The 25,897-nt window shown below is 33.3% G+C and overlaps 1 protein-coding gene across 1 annotated transcript in view; it reads right to left on the bottom strand.

The window, feature by feature from the left end:
• LOC126889295 (uncharacterized) overlaps positions 1-25,897 on the bottom strand; it is a 73,162-nt gene that overhangs the window by 8,910 nt on the left and 38,355 nt on the right. The window contains exons 2-4 of the mRNA XM_050657426.1: positions 10,186-10,507; positions 7,216-7,379; positions 2,115-2,216 (exon numbers count right to left, since the gene is read on the bottom strand). Coding sequence (XP_050513383.1) covers positions 2,115-2,216; positions 7,216-7,379; positions 10,186-10,468 — 549 coding nt within the window. The 5' untranslated portion in view covers positions 10,469-10,507. The remainder of the gene's footprint in view (positions 1-2,114; positions 2,217-7,215; positions 7,380-10,185; positions 10,508-25,897) is intronic.

Here is a 25,897-nt window from a genome sequence, read left to right as displayed (position 1 = left end):
CTGGCAATTTCAATACGTCTTTTTATCTCGTGATTTTGGTCACCTGTTTCATGTTCCCAAGTATTTGTATTCGTTTACTTTTTCAAGTTGGGTACCGTTTATTGTGATACTAGTGTCATTTATTGAATTCTTACTGAAGGTCATATATTTGGTTTTTTTTACGTTCATCCTTATGCCGTAGTTATTACATATCTCATTCATACTTTCAATTAGATGTTGTAGATCTTCCGCTGTTCTTGCCATTATCACAGTATCGTCAGCATATCGAATGTTATTGATAACTTCTCCATTGACTATTATCCCTTCGTTTGCATATGAGAGAGCTTCTTGGCATATTTGTTCGCTGTAGATATTAAACAAGAGCGGTGACAATATACAACCCTGTCGTACCCCTCTACGTATTTCTATTTCGTGTGATGTTTGGTCTTCTATTTTTGAAGTTATACTTCTTTAGGCGCGATTTCATTGAGGGTGAAATTTTATTAATCTGCGCGCATGCGCACACCGACTGTAGGTATTAGTCGTTATACGGACTCTGATTGGATGTTGAAATGATCTGTCAATAATTGTTCAATATGGAGGTTATTGGTAAACAAAAATATTGTATATATTAGTTTTTATTGTTGTGAGGACAGAAATAAAATCAAATTTATAATTATAGTGACTTTTTAAATAGTTTTGAAAAGCCACAGGTACGTAATTCTAAATGTTTCAAAATAAAATAAAAATTTTATTTTTAATTCAGTTGCAATGCGAAGGCAAAACAATCCTACTTTTCACTTAGAATACGGAGCGCAGTCCAGTCCTCTGAATCGCGATTTTCGGTTCTTATTGGAGCCTCATCGGAAAGAACGTAGGCCTGTTCTCCATACTCCAACTGATCCGCACTGAGAGCTTTTCCCACTCATTGCAACTAAAGTGAAAACATTAGGTGACTAGCGTCATCTGGCAATTAAAAGATGAAGTTTTCGATCCTAATAGCATTATTAATAATATTTAAAAAATATTAGATTTTTAAGTCGAAAACTTTTGGTCCATTTCCTTGGTAACACCTCCAAGGCTTCTAAAATTTGCAAGCCAAATGGATGCTGAAGCGAAGAAGACAAGAGGGAATTCAAAAAACTTACAATTTACGACCCCGCCTGTTCAGCTGGTAAATTCCAACAGAAAATGGACCTAGTTACTCGAAGGAGTAAAGACCAATATAAAAATAAAATAAAAATTTTATTTTTAATTCAGTTGCAATGCGAAGGCAAATCAATCCTACTTTTCAATTAGAATACGGAGCGCAGTCCAGTCCTCTGAATCGCGATTTTCGGCTCTTATTGGAGCCTCATCGGAGAACAAGCCTACGTTCTCTCCGAGGACTGGACTGCGCTCCGTAAGGAATCCAAATCTGCAATAAAAAATCGGGGGCTCCTATTTAAAATTTTAAAGTAACTTCGCACCCCACCTCTGTGGGGGGTCGTGTTTGGTACAATTCGATAGATTTTTCAAAAATATTGAATACCTAAGTGTATTTTTCAGTTTTTCGATCTAATGTTCATTTCGCGAAATATCGCGGGATTCGTATTTAAAATTTTAAATTTACCCCCCACCCCTCTCCGTGGGAGGTCGTGTTTGGTATCATCTGATAGATTTTTAAAAAATATTGAGCACGTATTTTTTAATTTTTCGATCTGTCATGCATTTCGCGAAATATTCGCTTTTTTCTTGTGAAACTTTGGGATTGGCCCATTTCCTTACGCCTTGCTCAAATCGTCAGATTTTTGAAATATACACTGTTTTGCATGTATTTAACTTACCTTATCTTAATCTGACAATTTCGAATTTTTTTTAAGTATGTATAGATTTTTTTTCGCCCCCCCCCCTTAACGAACTTCCCTGCATTAAAAATCAATATATGGTAGAGGTACATTTTCAGGGTACAAGGTTTCTCCTCATGTAATAATCCGACACGCTCGAGTAACTGCAAAAATCCCCGCTTGGGCTCCCCTACCATAAGGAAAAATTTGCAAATTATAACGAATATCACGAAAAATAATACAAAAGAAGAAGAAAGAAGCAGTATAATATTTATATTTTATTTATTTAATTTTTTTCCATAACCTTACCTTTAAACCTTTTCTCCAGTATCTAAATTTTCTACCAGAATAGCCTTTTGGGTTAGGAATAGTGGATATAAATAATATTCCCGCAAAACTGGAAACTAGGACCTAAAATTTCAAAAAACACAATCTAAATATTGTACGAAAACATAGTTATTTACATATTAAGAGCAAAAAGTGATACATTTTATAAAAATAAAAATGTATACCATTTTTATTCAGTTGCAATGCGAAGGAAAAACAATCTTACTTTTCACTTAGAACAGGGAGCGTAGTCCAGCACTCTGAATCGACGATTTTCGACTCTTATTGGAGTCATCATCAGGAGAGGCGTAGGCCTGCTGCTCTCTGCTCGAAGTGACCAAACCATGAAAGTTTATCCCCACATTGCAACTGACGTGTATGGATTAGGTGACTAGCGTCATCTGGCAATTGAAAGGCAAAGTTTTCAATCCTAATAGCATCATTCTTCTTCTTCTTAAAGTCCGTCTCCTATCGGAGGTTGGAAATCATCACAGCTATTCTTATTTTACTGGCGGCCGCCCTAAATAGGTCGATGGAACTGCAGCCGAACCATTCCCTCAGATTTCTTAACCAAGATATTCTGCGCCTACCGATACTTCTCTTACCCCTGATTTTACCCTGGATGATCAGTCTCAGCAGCGAGTATTTGTCACCTCTCATAACATGGCCAAAGTATTCAAGCTTTCTTCTTTTAACAGTAAGTATAACTTCACATCCTTTCCCGATCCGACGTAAAATTTCGGCATTCGTCACGTGGTCCACCCAAGATACACGTAGCATTCTACGGTAACACTACATCTCAAAAGCTTCAATGTTTTTAATGCTGCCCATCTTCATGGTCCATGACTCAACTTCATATAATAAAGTGGAGAAGATATAACACCGCAGCATACGCACTCTCAGATCAAGATTTATGTCACGACTACAGAGAAATATTTTCATATCGTTAAATGCTGATCTTGTTAAATGCTAATAATAGCAACATTAATAATATTGAAAAATATTACTAAAAGATTTTTAAATTGAAAACTTATTGGTCCATTTTCCTGGTGATACCTCCAAGGCTTCTACAATATGCAAACCAGATGGATGCTGCAGTGAAGACAAAAGGGAAGGAATTCTACACTATGCAATTCACAACCCCCGTCTGCAGCTTGGTAAAGTTCCAACGGAAAATGGACCTAGTTACTCTGTAGGAGTAATACTAATATAAAATAAAAATAAAAATGTATACCATTTTACCTTTTTACCTTTTTGATACATTTTAGTCGGTAATCGGGAGGTCGGCAATCATCATAGCTATTCGGACTTTAGAGACGGCTGCTCTGAAAAGTTCGTTTGATGTACATCCGTACCATTCTCTCAGGTTGCGCAGCCACGATATTCTGCGTCACCATATGCTTCTTTTTCCTTGACTCTTTCCCTGCATAATGAGTTGGAGCAAGTTGTATCTCTCTCCACGTGTAATATGTCCGAGATATTCCAATTTTCTGGTTTTAATTGTATTTAAGACTTCCATTTCTTTATTCATCTTTCTCAGAACCTCTTTGTTCGTGACGTGTTCTGCCCATGATATTTTTAGAATTCTTCTATATACCCACATCTCGAATGATTTCAGTTTTTTCGTTGATGCCGCATTCAAGGTCCAAGCTTCCATTCCGTAAAACAGAGTCGAGAAAACGTAGCATCTAGCCAACCTTATTCTTAGCTCTAACCTTAGATCTCTTGTGCAGAGCACTTTTCTCATTTTGTTAAAATTCGCTCTAGCCTTTTCTATTCTAATTTTAATCTCCTGGAAGTAAGCATTTGTGGAGTTGATCATTGTTCCAAGATATGCATATTGGTCTACTTGTTCGACGTTGGTTCCGTTTATGAGGAGATTCTCGTTATTTCTTTGAGTTTTAGATATTCTCATAAATTTTGTCTTCTTGATGTTCGTTGTTAAAACGTATTCTTGGCTATATGTCGGTATTCTGTTAACCAGTCTCTGAAGATCTTCAATATTTTCGGCTAAGACGACAGTGTCATCCGCATATCTAATATTGTTAATGGAAACTCCGTTCACCTTTATTCCAGCTGTTTCACCCTCAAGAGCTTGTTTTAAGATCTCTTCCGAGTAGGCATTAAAGAGAACTGGAGACAACACGCATCCCTGTCTCACCCCACTTCTAATTTCAATTTCCTCTGAAAACTGTTCGTTAACACGTACTTTTGCTCGCTGCTTATAGTATAAATTATATATGATCCTGAGGCCATTGTAGTCTATCTTCTTTAATTTCAGGACATTCATTAATTGTTCATGTCGTACTTTATCGAAAGCTGTATTATAGTCTTTAGTTATATACCGGGTGAATAATTAAGAATGTCCAATCTCCGAGTTACAGATTCTAGATCTCAAAATATTAAGATTTGACCCAACCCACTTACGTAAAATGTGGTTTCTTACCGATTTACATGGTGTTTTATATAAAAATTGAAAAACTATTTATACTCATTACTTTAAAACTATTTGACATATCCTTATCATACTTCTTCTTTCTTCTTTAGCCCATTTCAATCCAACTTTAAACATAAGCCTTCTCCAAATCTTTCCATTTCCGTCTGTCCTTGGCTGCGCTTTTCCATTTAGTTCCTGCAGCTTTTACAGTATCGTCCTTCCATTGCATCTAAGGTCTTTCTCTTCCTCTTCTTCCTTTCCACGGTCTCCCGTTTTGTATTTCAGCATTATCATACTTGGAACTCCACAAATAATTACTTCCATGAAATCAAAATCAGAATAGATACTACTACCGATTGCCGACCTTCGCCGCGGATTTGAAGAAGTTAAGTAACAGATACCTAACAGGCCTCAACAAAGAAATAAAGACATTTGCCCCTTTAGTCAATTAATCTATAAAGTGAAAACTACGACAGGATTCAACAAAACTCTTCAAAATGATTGCAAATTGTATGCATTTATTATTGCGTTGCTGGTCAGTTAAGGTAAAAATGGTAGATAACCTTCATAGTCCAGGACGCATCTGTTTTGAGATGGACGTTGAAAGGTGACTCAAATTTTTTTGCAGAAATTGCTTGAAAATAACTCTAATAATAATATTTGAGTTATCCTCCCACTCAAAATGGTCCGGAACATTTTTTAAATAATCAAAATGTCAAAATATGAAGGAAAAATTCGATTTTATTATTGGTTTTTTGATTATAACTTTAAAACTATTCATTTCTGAGAAAAGTTGTACTGACATAAAAGTTGTGTAATTAAATTTCCTACAACATAGAATTAGTTAATAATTTAAAAAATAGTCACCCTTGTTGCAAAATAGCAATAATTGCGAAAAAAACAATACAAAAACAAGTATTCGCATTTTACGTTTTTCAAGCATTCATGCTAGACTTAGGACCTTCATATTTTACCCAGAAAAACTTTATGATTTAGTAAAACAACACTGTAAATTTCATTAAGATCGGTTTAATAGATTTTGCAAAATAAATTTTGCAATCCAACTTTCGCAAAAAATATCATTTTTTTAAAATGTTGCAGGACTGAAAATAAAGCAGATAGCAAGTTGAATTTTTTTTTGCTTATAGAAGTGTACTGTACCTTTCATTTCCAATTTGCAAAATTAAAATCGATTAATTACCATGGCGTCAGGAAATTTTTTAAATAAACATTAATTTTTGGTGCTACGCGCAGGACAGCGGTGTTCGATTCACACAAGTTGATTTCCATCAAAATTTCTTCCAATCTTTATCTAATATATTAATTTCTTACTCTATATTTTATTGTATTTTAATATTTTAATTCCACAAAAATCAAACTAATTTTATTATTGTTTGTGAAATATTGTTTAAACAATTCCATATATTTAAAAATAATAAACTTTTATTCTCTAACTTAAAATATATGAACAAAGAAAGTTTTTGCTCAAAAATGTGTTATTTCAAAGGATAGAGTACCTACGTGTTTTTATTTTGCAATAAACACATTTATTTATTTATACCGAAATGTAATAAAATTTAAAATGTAACAATCATTATCAAAGGTCATTGGAATGCCCAATCAGAGCAAACTATCCGCTGTCCTGCGCGTAGCACCAATAATTAATGTTTATTTAAAAAAATTCCTGACGCCGTGGTAGTTAATCGATTTTAATTTTGCAAATTGCAAATGAAAGGTACAGTACACTTATATATGAACAAAAAATTTCAACTTGCTATCTGCTTTATTTTCAGTCCTGTAACATTTTGAAAAAATGAATTTTTCTTGCGAAAGCTCGATTGTAAAATTTATTTTGCAAAATCTATCGAACCGATCTTAATTAAATTCAAAGTATTGTATAACTGTATCATAAAGTTTTCCTGTGTGAAATATGAAGGTCGTAAGTGTAGCATAAATGGCTGAAAAAAGTAAAATGCGAAAACTTGTTTTTGTATGTTTTTTTCGCAATTATTGCTATTTTGCAACAAGGGTGACTATTTTTAAAATTTTTAACCAATTCTCCATTGTAGGAAATTTAATTACGCAACTTTTATGTCAGTACAACTTTTCTCGGAAATGAATACTTTTAAAGTTATAATCAAAAAACCAAGAAACAAATCGAATTTTTCCTTCATTTTTTGACATTTTGATTATTTAAACAATGTTCCGGAAATTTTTGAGAGGGAGGCTAACTCAAATATTATTATTTGAGTTATTTTCAAGCAATTTCTGCAAAAAAATTTGAGTCACCTCTCAACGTACAAATGTACTAATATTTTTACAGATGCGCCCTGGTCTATCATTAAATTTAAGTTTGACTAGAAAATAGCAAAACTAAGTTTTATTGTTCGAACATTTTGCTGAAACTTTTGAACTTGAACTTTCATTAAACCCGATAATGTATTTTTACTAATTACAAGTTAATTGTAATAAAAAATATATGAAAACATAAACTAAACTAAAAGTATGTATAATTAATTTAATGCGCACATTTAAATTAACATAAAAATTCACTTTAGCGTGATCATATTCATTAATTATTTTAAACGATTTATTATCATCCAGAATTGTGTCATTATAATGGATAAAAAAAAATTAATGTCTCACCGGTATACCGCTCCAGCCAGGATTGTCTCTTGATCTCAAATTTGGAGTCCATAGCAATAACCATAAAGATAATATACACATTGCCAATCCAACAATCAAAATTGCTATGAGAAGCAGCCTGACTATTTTGTAATATTGTAAAGCTGAAGGTATTACAGGAGGTGCTAAAACAAAAATCTATTTCAAAATATAAAAAGGTTGCCAATGTGAGTTCATAATAGTAGGGGAGAAAAGTATACTAAATTTGCAGTCACTCGAGCGTTATGGAAACCTAATGGGTTGTGAAGAGTAGGTCCTAAAACCAAAATAAGTTAAGTAAAGTTTTCCATTTTAGTGGGGACTTTCCATTTTGAATTGAATTTTCCATTTCCAACAATCGTTTTTTCCGATTATAGCGCCTCTATCCATAATTCGAAAAAATGTCTCCAATAAAAGTTGCTTATTTTGACGTAAAGAATCCAAATCTGCAATAAAAAATAGTAGCTCCTATTTAAGATTTTAAAGTAACCTTCCACTCCATCTCCGTGAGGGGTCGTGTTTAGTGCCCTTCGATAGAATTTTCAAAAATATATGGGTCATTCCATTTCAAATCACTCAATTTTGGAGCAAAAAAAATTTGGACCTCCGATTTGTCTGAAAATTGGTATATAGCTTCTGCGGGACGTAAAAATAAGATTAAATGAAATATTCCATTTCAAATCACTCAATTTTGGAGCAAAAAAAAAATTTGGACCTCCGATTTGTCTGAAAATTGGTATATAGCTTCTGCGGGACGTAAAAATAAGATATTTAAGGTCAAAAAATCTTCTTCTTTTTTTCTCAAAATGTTATTTTATGCGATTTTACAGTGATTTGGTGTTTATTTATACAAAGGACATCGCACACATCTTATGGAAAATATAATGTCACTCAAATTCAATAAAATTTATACGAATAGATTCGTTTTAAATTAACGGTCAAATCTTATCATTGCGCCAACTCTATATTTTCAATAATAAGAGCAGAAATTGATATAAATAAATCTGAAATCAAATGGATACGTACATAAGTTAGAGAGAGAAAAAATATTTTAAAACACCCAAATTGTCGGTACTCCATAAATCAGAGGATTAGTTTCACTAATTCGCTTAGGCCCAGCGGGGGGTTTAAGCTCTTTTGAATAGCACCCAGAGCAATAATGATGGTAACTGACACTTTTACTGACTCAAAAAATGTGATTTCGATAAACTTTAATTGCAATTTGCGCCGTAATTAATCATAATTAAGAGTTGGCGCAATGATAAGATTTGACCGTTAATTTAAAACGAATCTATTCGTATAAATTTTATTGAATTTGAGTGACATTATATTTTCCATAAGATGTGTGCGATGTCCTTTGCATTTTCTATCGTAAAGTATCAATGGAAAACATAATATTTTAATAGAAGGGACTCAAAAATGTCATTATATGGCATTATAACAAGTTACTTTGATTCAAAACAAGCTTTTGATCAAATTTTATAGTGTAGAAAACGTTAAAATACCGTTTTTTACATTTTTCTCCATTCCTAAAATACATAATAATCGATTTGGCTGAAAATTTTCCCACAGATAGACAAAACATAGGACTTTAAGTGGTGAGAAGGATTTGAATTATATTACAATACCAAAAAAGTTACATGCAATATTATAGTCAAAAATATAGGCGTCTACTGTAAGTACAATTAACTCGAAAATATCGATCTCACGACAAAAATTGTTAAAAAAAATTGTAATAATTGTAAATGCGATTTATTTGGAACAATTTCAGTTCCTACCATTTTTGTCGAAAAGTTAAAAATGGCGGAGATATTGAGCAAAACAGGTTCTCCTTTAAAATCAAGATTGCGGCTAACGTAACGGAGGAATTAATTCGTGATTTTAAATTTAGGCTACTATTGACTCCCCTAAAGATCAGAAAAATAAAATTTTGGGGAGCTCGGCATTCAAGGTCAAATGCTATCCCGACTGGACTAATATATACTTTTGAGTCTGATATTACTGCATGTAACTTTTTTGGTATTGTAACATAATTCAAATCCTTCTAACCGCTTAAAGTCCTATCTTTTGGCTATCTGTGGGCAAATTTTCAGCCAAATCGATGATGATGTATTTTGGGAATGGAGCAAAATGTAAAAAACGGTATTTTAACGTTTTTTACACTATAAAATTTGATCAAACACTTGGGTTGATTTAAAATACCTTGTTATAATGCCATATAATGACATTTTTGAGTCCTTATACTGCTAAGTATTTAGGTATAACATTAGATGTCAATGTTATACGATGCTTCCACTCCACTACGCTGGAAGGCTCACGTCAAGAAAAAGGAGAACTAAATATAAGGTATAAAAAAATGTATTGGCTAGTTGGAAGAAACTCCACTCCCACTCTGTCGATCCATAATAAGTTATTACTTTGAAAACAAATATTAAGACGTGTATGAACTTAAGGATGCCAACTATGGGTGTGTGCTAGATCAAGCAAAAGAACAATAATACAAAGAACCCAGAACAAAGTACTGCAAAATAATGTAGATGCTTCTAGGTAGGTGGCAAACATAAGGTCCTGGGAATGAATATTGTGGACATAATCATCAAGAAGATGACAGCAAGTCACGAGCAACAAATTCATAGGCATCTTCATAGTGAATAGCTTCATATTCAAGCAATTCAGCTCCTAGCTGAAAACAGAGCATAGTGTTTGTGCGCTTTTGCATGTTAGAATAGTGCACTATCTTGCTAGTTTAGACAAGAGCCGCTATAGTGTAAGCTCTTAATTTTAAGTATCAGTAGTAATAAAATTAAATTAAAATTGCTCATTGCTTATTTATGACCAGATTATAATTTTATTGTAATAATCATCATCGTATTGATGATTCTAGAAAAAAATAAAAATAATTCGGAATTGGCCAAAAATTGATTTTTTTATAAAAGTAATAAACAAAATTACCTTCTCCGGATTTATGCAGAACAATCATTCTGCTATGCCTCAGACTATTCCTCGATGGCGTATGTTTTCCTGCAATGTCTTGAGCCAGAATATTCACCGGAACCGTCGTGTTCAAGAAATTGATCTGTGACCTATTAGGGCATTCCCCCTGGCTGACATTATTATTTGATGAGCTGAGTTGATCTGGTTTCGTGTTTTCGTAAAAACTAACTGGCCTAGTTTGCACATCCTTCATTTCGATTTCGATATAAGGTGATTGATAATTGGATGATGAATTATCCATGGTGAGGTTCGGTGTTAGAGAGCAATCAACCGCATATTTCTAAAACAGAACGTGAATATTAGACTTTATACAGGATTATGCTGATAGAACTAGTTAATAATAAGAATTGTATACGTATATTTCAATATTTTTTTCTAAACAACATCCTCGTTTTTAAACTAGGAGGAATAATTCAAATTTACCAATCCGTAATGCTGTTTGTAATTGGTCCAACCGCAGGCAAGTTTACTTCACTAAATTATGAAATTTTGACACTATTGGCATTTAAAATTAATAGGTTAACTAAGTTATAACGCGGGCATTAGAGGTAACGAAATAGTAGACAGGCTAGCCAAATCCGCCCTAGAAATAAGCGAAGAACCTCCCTTGAACTTATTACCCATTTCGGATATTGATATTATTAGTAAACGACATCAAAAAGAAAACTGGCAAACACGTTTACATCTGGAAAATGTTTATTTGTTTTTTCCATAGCACACTACTTTTTCATAACTTCGTTTACCGGTGACATTAACAGTTAATTAACATTTACACGTTTCTTAAGATATCTCGAGATAAAAAAAGGTATCGACATGCAATTTTTGGTATTATGTTGCTAATTTGGTCTATTTATCTTTCTACATTTGATGTTATCAAGCAGATCGCGGGCAGCATTTGCTCTCTTAAGGACTGCCACATTTGTCAGCATAGCCGTCCATGGTATTTTCAGTGTACGTCTGTGCAGCCACATTTCAAAGGTCTCCAAACGATTAATGGTGGATATTTTAATGTCCATGCTTCGACACCATACAAGAGGACTGACCAAATGTAACATTTAATCATGCGCTTTCGAAGTTGAAGTTGCAAGTTATCATTACAGAAGAATGACCTTATTTTTAAAAATGTGCATATGTGCCAAATATCTTGATTCCACATTTTATCTCTTTATCTGGATCTAGTTGCTCAGTAATATGGCAACCAAGATATTTAAAACTGGGTACTCTTTAAATTATATGACCATCAACATATAACCGTGAATCTTGATGGGCCAAACGGCTAAATACCATGAATTTTGTTTTTGAACAGTTTATGTTTAGGCCAAACTCTCTTCCCACTGTGTCAATGGCATTTGAAAGATGTTGTAATCCATGCATATCATCACTTAAAATAACTGTATCGTCTGTATATCTGATTGTATTTATCAGAATTCCATTAACTTTCACACCCCATTTCAAATTATGCAGCGCTTCCTTAAATATTCTATCTGAATATAAATTGAATAACAGTGGGGACAGTATACAACCCTGTCTGACGCCTCTTTGTATTTTGCATATTTCTGTTGATTTTCCATTTATGTAAGCTGTCGCTGTTTGACGCCAGTATAATTTTTCTATGATTTGTACATCTTGACTATCAACTCCTTTATCCTTTAACATTTTAATTAATTTGTGATGTTGTACTCGATCAAAGGCCTTCTCATAGTCAATAAATACAGCAAAGACGTCTTTCCTTTGATCTCGGCATTTCTGCAATAATACATTTAGTGCAAAGAGTGCGTCCCGGGTTCCCAGTCTATTTCTGAAGCCAAATTGTATTTCATTCTGGTCTTCTTCACATTTATCTCTGATTCTACTGTGGATGATACGTAGAAAGATTTTCAAAGTGGGGCTCATAAGGTTTATCATTCTATAATCGCTACAGTTTTTCGGAAATTGTTTTTTTTTGGAGGCTAGGGTTATGAATTCGGATTTTAACCAATCTTCAGGGATATCACCAGTCGAATAAACATCATTGAAAAGTTTGACTAGTATTCCAATGTTTTCCTCATTTATGAGCTTTAACATTTCTGTAGGTATGTCGTCAGGACCAACGGCTTTCTTGTTTTTTGCCAATTTTATAGCAAGTAGTATTTCTGATTTTAGTATTTCTGGTCCTTCACCTTCATCTAAAGTCTCCAGTTCTTCGGGTCTATCATCATTATACAGTTCATATATATAATTATACCAGGTAGTTCGAATTTTGTGTTCGTCTATTATCATTTTTCCCGACGAATCGGTTATAGTATGTGGAGTTTTCTTATGATAAAGACCAGCTACTTCTCTAACTTTTTTAAACATATTAAACGTATCATGTTTTTCATTTAACTTTTCTAATTCCTTGCATTTATCCTCCATCCATTTTTCTTTAGCTACCTTTATTTTTTGTTTAATTAGTTTCTGTTTTTCTTTGTATTCTGTCTTGTTATCTTTCGATTTTCTTCTCTGCTCCATCAATTCCAGGATTTCATCAGTCATCCATCGTTGTTTTTTTGTGCCTCTGCATCGTCGTTGTATATTTTTTCATTACTTTCCAGGTAAGATCTTTAAACGTGTTCCATATTTCTGTATTGTTTTCATTTGTTGAATTCTTTAGCTGGTCATTCAGGTCATTTTCTATTAGCGTTTTGTTGGATGCTGATATATGTAATTTTGGTGTTTTGGGGCTTTCTTCGACTTTTTTGAGCTTCACTTGGATGCCAACTATTAGAGGGTTATGGTCTGAACCGATATCTGCACCAGGATATGTCGTTGATGTCTTGACACCATTCTTAAATCTCTTGTTTACTAGAATATAATCTATCTTATCTCTAATTTCTGTTGTATGATCATTAATGTCTGAAATCTAGGTTCCTAGGTATTTGTAGGTATCTATCAACCCTTTCTATCGGTACATTTCTCAAATGTAGGTACGTAGATGTCTCAAATGACAACTTACTGCAGGCTCATTACAAAACAGACAGAGTCATGTATACACAAAACGAAGAGAAAAAAGAAGAGGAAGAAGCACTGTAAGAACTATACGATGGCGAGAGATAGCCAAAAAATAAAATCTAGGTAAAATAGCTACTTTTAGATAAAATCATTAAATTAAATTGAAAAATTATTTAGATTTATATGAATATTACATAATTTATTGATTCTCATTAAAATATTTAGAATTCCTCTCACGATCAGATTAACTTTTAATGAGACATCGAAAATTACATATCACTTGATGAGCATACTTTGATGTTTCATTCAAAAAGAACCCTCTTGTTTAGGTAACAACGCAAATTATTTATTTCCGCAAAGAATCGCAAATTACATGAACAATCTGTAGCCGCAGGAAATACCGTAAAATTGGACGTTACACAATGATAGTTTCAACATAATTAAGTAACAAAAAGTAGAAAAAACTCGTTAAAGGAATTGACAAAGACTTAGGCTCGATGCACATTTGCGTCTTTTCAAGCTGCGTGCAAGCTTATTCATTGCACACTCGAGCTCAGCCGCAGCGTGCAAGCTGCTCGCAAGTAACTTTCAAGCGGCGTGGACCGAGATCCAGGGGCTTGATTCTAATCCATTTCGAGGTCGCTATTGATTTTCGACACCGCTATGATGGTCGCAATTTATAGCGATTCTTATTCATTTCGATATTAGTTACAACTAGGGATATTAACGTTATCATTTTGACACTGCTCAGCATTTGGGTTGTCGCTCGGGTTTATTGGATTTATTGGCTACGCAACCACCGCAACATTTGTTGATAGTCTGGGAAAATTATCGAAAAAATGCCATTTTTGGGAAAAGTTATTTACCAGCTATTTTATTGCTAAAATCGAATCATAAGATTGCATATATTAGTAATGCGGGTATGACAAGTCCACAGAAAGTGTGTAATTTTAATTATAAACAAATTAGCACTCCTAAATCTTCTTTTTTTTTTCAATTAGTGCTCTGTAACTCCTAAGATTTTTCCTTTAAGCCAAAAACACTCAAATAAAAATTCGTCGTAATTTAGTTCTGCACAAAGTTATTTTCTTTCCGATTTCCTACAACAAAAATTTTACTCGGAAAATCCGAGTTTTTCCAAAAAAATCTGCAATTTTCAATTAAAATTTTAGGGAAGTACCTAATTATTTATTAATAATTAAATAAATTGATGACATGAAAGATTTTTTTATAATAGATTATACAGAAAGGGGCTAAATTATGGAATAAATTCATTTTCTCTAAAATGGACGATTTTGGAGCAAAATTCCGAAACAGGTCGATTTTTATTTTTAAATTACAATTTTTTGGCATATATTTCATACTAGTGACGTCATCCATCTGAGCGTGATGACGTAATCGATAATTTTTTTTAATGTGAGGTAGGTCATTTGAAAGGGCGTTTAATTCTCTATTCAGTAATATAAACATTAATATCATTATTTATACAGGGTTGCCAAAAATAATTTTTGAATTAAATTAATTGACGCAAAAAGACGAATGTATGTAATTTATTTAACTCAAAATACATTGAACTGCTGTCAGAAAATAGAAAAAAAGATTTATTTCACAAATAAACATTTCTTTTTGCTTAAATTAAATCACAAACAGCCTCCCTCCTACCTATTGACAGTTTAAACATTTAATGTTTATTTGCCAAATAAACATTTTTTTTTCTATTTTCTGACAGCAATAGAATGTATTTTCAGTTAAATAAATTACATACATTCTTCTTTTTGCGTCAATTAATTTAATTCAAGAAATTTTTTGGCTACCCTGTATAAATAATGATATTAATGTTTAAAATACTGAACAGAGAATTATAAGCCTTTTTAAATGAGCTACCACACGACCCCTATTTCTATTTAAAAAATAATCGATTACGTCATCACGCTCGGGTGGATGACGTCACTAGTTTGAAATATATGCCGAAAACATTTAATTTAAAAATAAATATCGACCTGTTTCGGGATTTTTCTCTAAAATCGTCCATTTTAGAGAAAATGAATTTATTCCATAATTTAGCCCCTCTCTGTATATTAGGAGACCGCCGACAATCTAACCAATAGTTTAGCAATAATTAAAATGTTAATTAAAAATTTCGGTCGAAATAATAACCAGAAAGATTATGATACACCAGAATAACTATGATTTTCGTATAAAAAAGGACTATACCTATTCAACGTACTTTACAGAATTTAAATTGGACTATTTGAGCGGTCTCAGGAATGTTATAAAGAAACAATTTTTTGGCTCATAAACAAATAGAACCCCTCAGAAAATATTAGATTAAATTAAATTAAGTTAAGGCTGTTGAAAAGAGCACGGCTTCTGTGCCTTTTTCGAAGAAAAAAAAAATTGAATTGCGAGGAGTGGTTCCAGGTATAACCGGTCAAATTAGACCGGCATTTGCGACATTATAAACAACAGGATTTCAATCTTTGAACTATTACCTTTTTATTCCGGTCCTCTTTGTACATACAAATTGTCATATCTTCAAGACACTCATAACAAAAAAGATTTATGTCACCAAGTTATTTAATTATTGATAAAATAATTACTGCCCTAAAATTTTAGTTGAAAATTAAAGATTTTGTTTGGAAACCCCGAATTTTCCGAGGAAAATTTCCGCCGACTGAAATCGGAAAAAAATATCTATTTGCAGAATTAAATTACAGTGAATTTTTATGTGAGTGTTTTTGGTTTAAAGTTAAAATTTTCTGAGTTGCAGAGCAATAATTGAAAAAAGATTTCGGAGCGCTAATTTGTTTATAAACCAAATAGCACAATTTCTGCGGACTTTGCATGGCTATAGGTATTACAAATATATGAAATCTTAAGATTTGATTCCAGTATGTCCAGCAATAAAATAGCTGGTACATAATTTTCTTTGTTTTATACTAATTTTCACAGATTATTAAATACATCTTTCATTGAGTTGATAATTCACATTGTGGAAATTCTCAATTATTATATTTATTATATTTCTAATACTATTCTATCTAATACTAATAATAATACTATTCTATCTAATACCTCCAAAACCAGCAAATTTCCATAAAACCCAGTCATATTAATACCTTTTGCTTTAGTTTTCCTTGCAAGAAACAAACAAAACACATTTCCTAAACTAAATCTAACCTCGCTTGCGGCCATTTAGTTCTGTCGCCAGGGGGGGGGGTACAACGGCCTCCTTAATTCAGATGGACTTACCCAAATTTTTTTTATTTATTTTGACCCGTAGAATACGAATTTTTTGGGTAACAGTTGATCCGGATGTCGATAAGATTGTTATAGACAAAGAACTTGAGGAATTACATAACAGTGATTTCTCGCAAAACAAAACATCTTTTTGTATTTTTTGGGTCATTCTAGGCAAAAAATGCTCTGACAAGTTTTTTCGTAGGATGCATAGTTTTCGAGATAACCGCGGTTGAACTTTCAAAAAATCGAAAAATTGCAATTTTTGAACCCGAATAACTTTTGATTAAAAAATAAAGTAGCAATTCTGCTTACCGCATTTGAAAGTTTAAGTCAAGTTAATCGGTTTTGATTATTTTCATTGCTAAAAATTTATTATTTTATTGGTAAATAAAGCTATAAACACCTAGTGCGTGAGTGATGTTTTCAATGATTTCTCATTTAAAATCTAACGAGTAGGTAGAGTAGCTACAAGTGCAAGCGAGGCAATTTCTAGTAGCATGCGTTAAAACGCATGTATTAGGCACGGGAAACACTATGTGTTTATAGCTTTGTTCGGCAGTAAAAAAATTAATTTTTAGCAATGCAAATAATCAAAACCGATATAATTTGACTTAAACTTTCAAATGCGGTAAGCAGAATTGCTACTTTATTTTTTAATCAAAAGTTATTCGGGTTCAAAAATTGCAATTTTTCGATTTTTTGAAAGTTTAACCGCGGTTATCTCGAAAACTATGCATTCTACGAAACAACTTGTAGGGATATTTTTTGCTTAAAATGACCCAAAAAATACAAAAAGATGTTTTGTTTTGCGAGAAATCACTGTTATGTAATTCCTCAAGTTCTTTGTCTATAACAATCTTATCGACATCCGGATCAACTGTTACCCAAAAAATTCGTATTCTACGGGTCAAAATATATAAAAAAAACTTGGGTAAGTCCATCTGAATTAAGGAGGCCGTTGTACCCCCCCTGGCGACAGGACTAATTCATTCATGTCCGTGTCACAATAATTTCGTGTCGAAATTATAATATCAACCACTTTTTTGGAGTCGCTATTAATTTCGATAGTCGCTATTTTATGACGTCATTTCGTTAGTTCAACTAAAATCCACAATCCTCGCAAAGTCGCAGTTCAACGTCGCCATATTGATTGCGACTTGTTTTCAGTCGAAATTTGAATTAGAATCAGGGCCCACGCTAGTTTGTCTAACGCTGCCATGTGCACGCGCCTTGAAACCAAGTCATGCGGTTTGGCAGTCTGTGCTGGGCAATCAGTGAGTAGATACAAAGCTGTTTATTTCTGGCGTGTATTGATCCCGAGAAACCGCTCAAATATGTGTTGACATGAAACTTGGCTTGAAAACAAGCAGCTTACTCGCAGCGTGCACTCCACTTGAAAACACGCAAGTGTGCACCGAGCCTTAGTATTCTTTTTATGAAGGTTTAAAATATTGCTAATAGTAGGGGAGGAAAGTACAGTGGAACCCCGATAAGTCGGCCCCCGATAACCCGGACCGATTTTAATCAGACAAACATTTCAACAATAAAAATGTATGTAATATAATATTTGAGAGATAATGGGTAATTGTGTAATGATTCATGGCGTACGACGTTCATTGTCGTGTTATCGGAAACAACAGGCACCTGTAGTATCCTTTATTTATTTCAAACTGTCTTAGCATTGTTTAAAAAAGACTAAATGACTATTAAAAAAATTATTTTTTAAACAATGGTCTTAGTCTTCACTGTTATTAAATAACATAACATCGTTGCGATTGAGAACGTATTGTGTGTAGTACAGTCGTATTTTTCGCTTCCGTTCTGTAATCGTTCGTAAATCTATTCATATTTTGTTTTGCGTGTTTTTTGTCTACGTAATGGCAAAAAACGTAAGAATGTTGTAGTGACAATGGAAAAGAAACTAGAAGCATTAGGTAGAATTGATAAAGGCGAATCTTTAAAAACAATTGCAGCATCATATGGTGTCGGTACATCTACAGTATCGGATTGACAGAAAGATAGAACTAAAATCGAAGAATTTTGTTTCAAAATGATAACAAAAGACAGTTTATACAATCGGTGCAAGCTAATAAAGCTAAAAATGAGACTCTCGACGACGCTTTGTATGTGTGGTTTTGTGCGGAACGCGAACGTGGTTTACCAGTGTCTGGACCAATTATTCAAGAATCAGCACTCAAGCTGAATAAAATAAAATGAACCAAATTTCACTGCAAGTCAAGGTTGGCTGGATAGATGAAAAAAACGTCATGGAATACGCCAACTATCTGTAGGTATACCGTATTTTATTAATTTTTACCATTTTCTCCGGCTAATCCGGATTTTTGATAACCCGGATCGGCCGCGGTCCCGATTAATCCGAGTTAACGAGATTCCACTGTATGCTAAATGTGTACTCACTCGAGCGCTTTGGGGACCTATCGGGTTCTGAAGAGTAGGTTCTAAAACCAAAAAAAGTTAAGTAAAGTTTTCCATTTTAGTGGGGACTTTGCATTTTTAATTTAATTTTCCATTTCCAACAATCGTGTTTCCGATTATAGCGCCATTTATCCATTATTCGAAAAAATGTTTCAAATAAAAGTTACTTATTTTTACGTAAGGAATCCGAAGCAGCAATAAAAAATGGGGCTCCTATTTAAAATTTAAAGTAACCGCCCACCCCACATCCGTAGGGGGTCGTGTTTGGTGCCATTCGATAGATTTTTTAAACATATTGAATAAGTGTATTTTTCAGTTTTTCGATCTGATGTTCATTTCGGGAAATATCGCGGGATTCGTATTTAAAATTTTAAATTTACCCCCCACCTCTCTCCGTGGGGTGTCGTTTTTGGTATCATTCGATAGATTTTTGACAAATATTGAGCACGTATTTTTTAGTTTTTAGATCTATCGTTCATTGCGCGAAATATTCGCTTTTTTCTTGTGAAACTTTGTGACTCACCCATTTCCTGACGCCCCACCCAAATCGTCAGATTTTTGAAATATACACTGTTTTGCATGTACTTAACTTACCTTAGCTTAATCTGACGATTTCGAGTTTTTCTAATGATAGATTTTTTTTTCGGCCCTATATGGTAGAGGTACATCTACAGGGTACCAGGTTTCTCCCCATATGATAATCTGACGCGCCCGAGTTACTACAAAAATCCCCGCTTGGTCTCCCCTACCATAATATAGAGGTAAGAGTAAGGTTGGCTAGGTGCTACGTTTTCTCGACTCTGTTTTACGGAATGGAAGCTTGAACCTTGAATTCGGCATCAATGAAAAAACTGGAATCATTCGAGTTGTGGGTATATAGAAAAATTCTGAAAATATCATGAACAGAACACGTCACAAACAAAGAGGTTCTGAGAAATATCAATAAAGTAATGGAAGTCTTAAATACAATCAAAACCAGAAAATTGGAATATCTCGGACATATTACACTTGGAGAGAGGTACAACTTGCTCCAATTGATTATGCAGGGAAAGATGCAAGGAAAAAGAAGCATAGAGAGACGCAGAATATCGTGGCTGCGCAACCTGAGAGAATGGTACGGATGCACAACAAATGAACTTTTCAGGGCAGCCGTCTCCAAAGTCCGAATAGCTATGATGATTGCCGACCTCCGACGCGGAGATGGCACTTGAAGAAGAAGAACATATTGCAGATATATTGTACTTATATTGTATATTGATAGTTATATTGTATATTGTAGCTAATCGGATGTTAGATCTAAATACAGAAATATATGAGTGAATACACACTCAGATAAGATAATAGAGTGAATTCTCATTCACAAGATATATTGTAGATAAGATATTAGATACGAGAGACACACGTCTGCACTCGAAGATACTCAGCCACCCAGTCCAGTGAAATAAAAATTATTATTTTAATGAAATTTCCTGAATTTTGCAGTTTGTTCCTTCTCTCTTTTTTTAAGAGTTTGGTATCAATGAAAAATAGTGTCTTTGGGCAGTTGAATCCTATCAAACGCCTCTTCAACATCTATAAAGCAGACGTAAATTGGCTTTTGAGCTTCCCATGATGTTTGGAATAATGTAAGTATGTTCTTGTAAGAACAAGAGAAGCCTTGTTCCCAATCATTATCTGAAACCTAATTGCAGCGTACAGAAATACCTGAAACCACGAAGGTCATTCAGGTAGCAAATCAAGGAGAGGGGATTTCAGTCGAACGCGGGGCAAATAGTAAACATGCATTTAAAATGCAATAGGCACGGAATCAGTGGTTTTGCGACATTGCGAGATAAAATGGTCGGATAGTTGTCGATTTAGAATATCTACATTTAATATTTTTGTAATAAGCATGAATATTACAGGTGCCGTGAAAAATACTAGACTAAGTGCACAATCCCGTGACACAATCCCATATACACAATGTTTTAAAATGTATGCACGAGGAAACAGAAGATAATTTTACTGTGGAACAGGTATGGTCAAATTCAAACAATTAGGCGTGCACGTCGTAGATTTAACGACATAACCCACTGGTACCAACTTGACGGTAAACAAATTCAAAACATTTTTCCTCATATATTAGTTCGTCCTAAGCAATACGCCCTCTAGTGGCTATTTCAGTAACCGAGCTAAGAGCCATTATTTATTTTCTCTCACGTTGAAGGTATACTGTGTTTTTAGAGTTTTATAGTACTTTATTTTAGCTTTATAAATGAATTACTATTGTTGTGTTCCCGTTGTAATACTTTGGGTCAAAAGGAACCCAGAATTAAGTTTTTATCTCTTCCCAAAACCAAAGAAAACGAATCAGACTGAAACTCAGGTGGTTTTGACATGCTTTTTTTTTATAATAATTACAATAATGCTGAATATGATGTTCCAATACGTCGCAATTAGTAATGCAAGAGTCCAGAATGTACGCTGACATGCTGACGGGCGGTAACCTCTTATTGAATTTGAGTGATAGAATATAGCGTCATTGTACTGCAACTCATGTGTGGCAAATGTACATTTATGTTTTGTTAGTAGCAGACACTCTTTTATATATTTTCCATATATTTTGTAGGATGTATCTTGAATTTTTTATTGCTTCCAAAATCATAGATAAACGAACAAAAATACTCAAAAACACATAAAACTAATGCAAAATACAAGATGTAAACAATTATGATGGCTCTTAGCTCCGTTCAAGTTATTACCGCATTGGAGCTGCAATCTTAATCCGAATCGTCAATTCCCTATTGTCAAGTTTAGCAGGAAAACGCGCGCCGTTGCCAACACAACAGCTACTTGCTATACTGTTTCTCTTTGTTTTCAGGAGTGTGAAACAAAGATAACTATGTGTAGAAAGTGTTAAACTCATGTTGTAATATAGATAGAAGGTTATGTAAGATTTTTGTATAATGTGAAGTTGGTTAAAATATAAACTGTACTTTGTAAAATTTGAATCAAAATATACTAAAACTATATTTTGATTCAAATTGTTGGATATTTTAATTGAATTGCATTAAAACAATAACATATCTGTATTTTGTCTTCCCAAATTATAATTTGAAAGCCAAGTTTTGACATTATATTATTTAACCTCCAATATTATGACAGACGTCAGTTCAATTCATAGTAAACAATGTTTCAAAGACATATATTTTATCCCTGTTTAACTCATTGTGATTTCTATAGGGCTTTTCATCGATTGTCATTTTTTTCGAGCTTCTGTCATGTGCCACATAATATTAATATATCTACGTCATACGTCTTTAGTTTGTATCATTGGTTATATCAATAACGTATGACGTAGATATATTAATATTATGTGACACATGACAGAAGCTCGAAACAAATGACTGTGAATGAAAATCCCTATAGGCAAGCGGCTTAATTTTGCGATACTAGTTTCTGTGACTAAAAGGAGATCTAGTATAATAGGGCTTTTCATTCACAGTCATTTGTTTCGAGCTTCCGTCATGTGTCACACAATATTAATATATCTACGTCATACGTTATTGGTATATACAATAATACAAATCAAAGACGTATGGCGTAGATATATTAATATTATGTGGCACATGACAGAAGCTCGAAACAAATGACAATCGATGAAAAGCCCTATAAATAATTCGTGAATAATTTCATGCATGGGAAAAGATACGTTGGAACAGCTGTACATACAATTTAGTTTTCTGGTTGATTTCCTTTTTTTTCAATAGCCTATTTGTTGCGAATGGACAATAATCATATAATTGTTGAATGATACATGCTTTAATAATATTTAATCAAAATACAATATTTAGGGTAATCCAAAATTTTATCTGGAATTTTAATCACATTCCAATTACATATAATAAGCCTAAACAGGGATTTCCAAACAACTAAATAATGACAGCAATCGTAACATGTATAAAAAATATATTAGCAAATGTTATGAATGAGTGCAAAATATTGTATAATATTGAAATTCTAGAATACATTATCATATTTTTACGCTAACATTCCTACATATAAAAATATGCAAAGCTGAATATTTAAATCAAATTAATTAACAATTTAGTTTTAGTAGATAATAAATGAAGGCAAATCATTCAATAATATTAGTAATGAAATAGGGAACTTGCATAAAATTTTAAATTCGAAAAAAATGTTATAAGTCACAACATAACATAATTTAAAACATGTATCAAAGATAAAAAAAGTTGTTTTTGTGTTCCGTTTGGCCCCTAAAAACGATCTAAATTCAAATTAAAGCAGCTATTAGCCCAAAAACTCGTCGTGACGTCATATGATTATATGTTTACATTTTGCACCAACAAAGTAAACAAATATATTCAAATGGGAAATAAGCCACAATTTTACCTAAAAATGATTTTATTAACGTTTCGACGCCCAAGTCGGGTGTCGTTGTCAAAATACAAAATAATTAATAATAATAATTAATACAAAATAATGTCATTATTTTGTATTTTGACAACGACATCCGACTTGGGCGTCGAAACGTTAATAAAATCATTTTTAGGTAAAATTGTGGCTTATTTCCCATTTGAATATACTTGATTATAAAAATGCCACAAGAAAATAGCTTCAGAACAACATAAAGTAAACAAAATTGTACTTCTTCTTCTTGTAGTTTCATGGCCTCCACCTCTAACAAAATTGTATATAATTTTAAATTAGACATTATAAACGTCAGTACAAAATACAGTTATGCGACGTCAGGTGACGTCCAAGTGTTTTTGATCGTTTGAACTATTCATAGAAAACTTGTACTTTTACAAAATGGTTTTATTTTCCATACTAAACCTTCTTTCCTTTCCTTCAAAAACTGTATCAAACTCCAATCTCAACAAACTGGTATATATTATTACAATGACATACGATAAATGTCATTAGAATATAAATATTTTTCCCTTATTCTGCGACGATGAGCTGGCCAAATACCCAAGTAGGTGGAGGCCAATAAATTAAAGGAGAAGAAGAATATACCTAAATATAACTTTAAACAGAACTATATAATAAAACTATGTGACGTCACGGGTCGTTTGAACTATTTTATTTTACAGAAGAGTTTAAATTTGTATTTCTAAGGTTTTATGAGTTTTTGAAGCTTGAAATTTTGGAAATCTCATTTTTAAACAAAACTGAACATTATTATGTAATAAAAAAATATACAAATTCCCTATTGTTTAAATATTTGTTGCATCTCTTCAAAAGAAAAGCATAGGTATCTATTTTCACTATATACCTATATTTAATGTCATATTTGCATGATATAAGCGCATTTACCTTGTACATACACCTGAAAAAAAACGTAATTGTTCAACAATTACTTCGTCTGTTATTTTCTGCTATTGTTAAATTTAAATATTAACCGTTTCTGAGATTTTTTATGTCAGTCGGTAAACGCTATTTTCTTGCCACGAAAACAAGGTAGAAGAAATAATTAACGGAAAATGTTTATTCGTTTTAAAATTATGATTATTACTAGACTTAGGCAAACATGCACTTTATGTTGATTTTTATACGTTTCAGACATCCCACAAAAAATCTACAAAAAAATAACCTCAAAAAATGGCTTCGAAAAAATCAATAAAACATTAACAATAGGCGCCAGCCACAAAAAAAAATTAAAATTTATAGTACCAAATCCCTATAAGAATTTAATTACTTTAGCATAAGTAATCACCTCAAACATTTTGACCGGTTTAGAATGCATATTTAAAAAAATATATGGTTTCAAAATATTAGAATTGTTCAAATTTTCGTAAAGTACCCCGCACAAACCTTATGGAAATTAGGTCCCAGTGGGTTTCGTTCATACTTTGGGAAAATACTCTTTGAAGCATCCTGATAAAAAGTTCTCATGGGTACAACTCAATCGTATGAAGGATTTTCAAGATATAGAGGCACAAACTCGGAAAATTGTAAGATTTATTGGGTATTCCAATTCCCTGAGTTACTGGTTATTTGGCAACATGTAGAATTTTAGATCAAAGAAAAGTACTAGTAGTCTAGGATTTTTTCCTGGTTATCCAATGGCGACCTTTACTTTGACCTTGACCTTCAACGGACGTCATCTTCTAGAGTTTCGAGGGTTTTCGGCATTAAATTGATGCAAATGAATTACTGGAGGGTTTTTTGAGGTCGCTAAATACAAATATGCCACCAGAACCGACTCACGGAGCACCTGGTTTCCAAGGTCAATGACAGGCGATCCTGGAGTTTCGAGGGTCTTTGGTACTACATTAATGCAAACGGATTAGTTATAGGTTTTTGGGGTTGCTGAACACGAATGCGTGATCAGCACAGAGACAGGAGCACCTGGTGCCTAAGACAGGTTATCTTCTGGAGTTAAAAACCTAAGAGTAATATATTTGATTCCTCCTATTGATTTCTCCGAAACTCCATAAGATTACCTGTTTAGGCACCAGGTGCTGCTGTGTCTGTGCTGATCACGTATTCGTGTTCACCAACCCCAAAAACCTATGACTAATCCGTTTGCATTAATGTAGTACCAAAGACCCTCGAACCTCAAGGAGTCCCTTTCATTGACCTTGGAAACGAGGTGCTCCGGGATTCGGTTCTAGTGGCATATTCGAGTTTAGCGATCCCAAAAACCCATGAGTAATCTTTTTATATCAATTTAATGCCGAAACCCCTCGAAACTCTAGAAGATGACGTCCGTTGAAGGTCAAGGTCAAAGTAAAGGTCGCCATTGGATAGCCAGGAAAAAATTCTAGGCTACTAGTACTTTTTCTTGATCCAAACTTCTACATGTTGCCAGATAACCAGTTACTCAGGGAATTGGAATACCCAGTAAATCTTATAATTTTCCGAGTTTGTGCCTCTATATCTTGAAAATCCTTCATACGATTGAGTTGTGCCCATGAAAACTTTTTATCAGGATGCTTCAAAGAGTATTTTCCCAAAGTATGAACGAAATCCACTAGGACCTAATTTCCATAAGGTTTGTGTGGGGTACTTTCAT

This window comes from Diabrotica virgifera, chromosome 8 (genome assembly GCF_917563875.1).
Source record: "Diabrotica virgifera virgifera chromosome 8, PGI_DIABVI_V3a".
In the NCBI taxonomy this organism is placed as follows: Eukaryota; Metazoa; Arthropoda; class Insecta; order Coleoptera; family Chrysomelidae; genus Diabrotica; species Diabrotica virgifera.
Note: the sequence above shows the minus strand (reverse complement) of the source record. Positions and strands in the feature narration are given on the sequence as shown.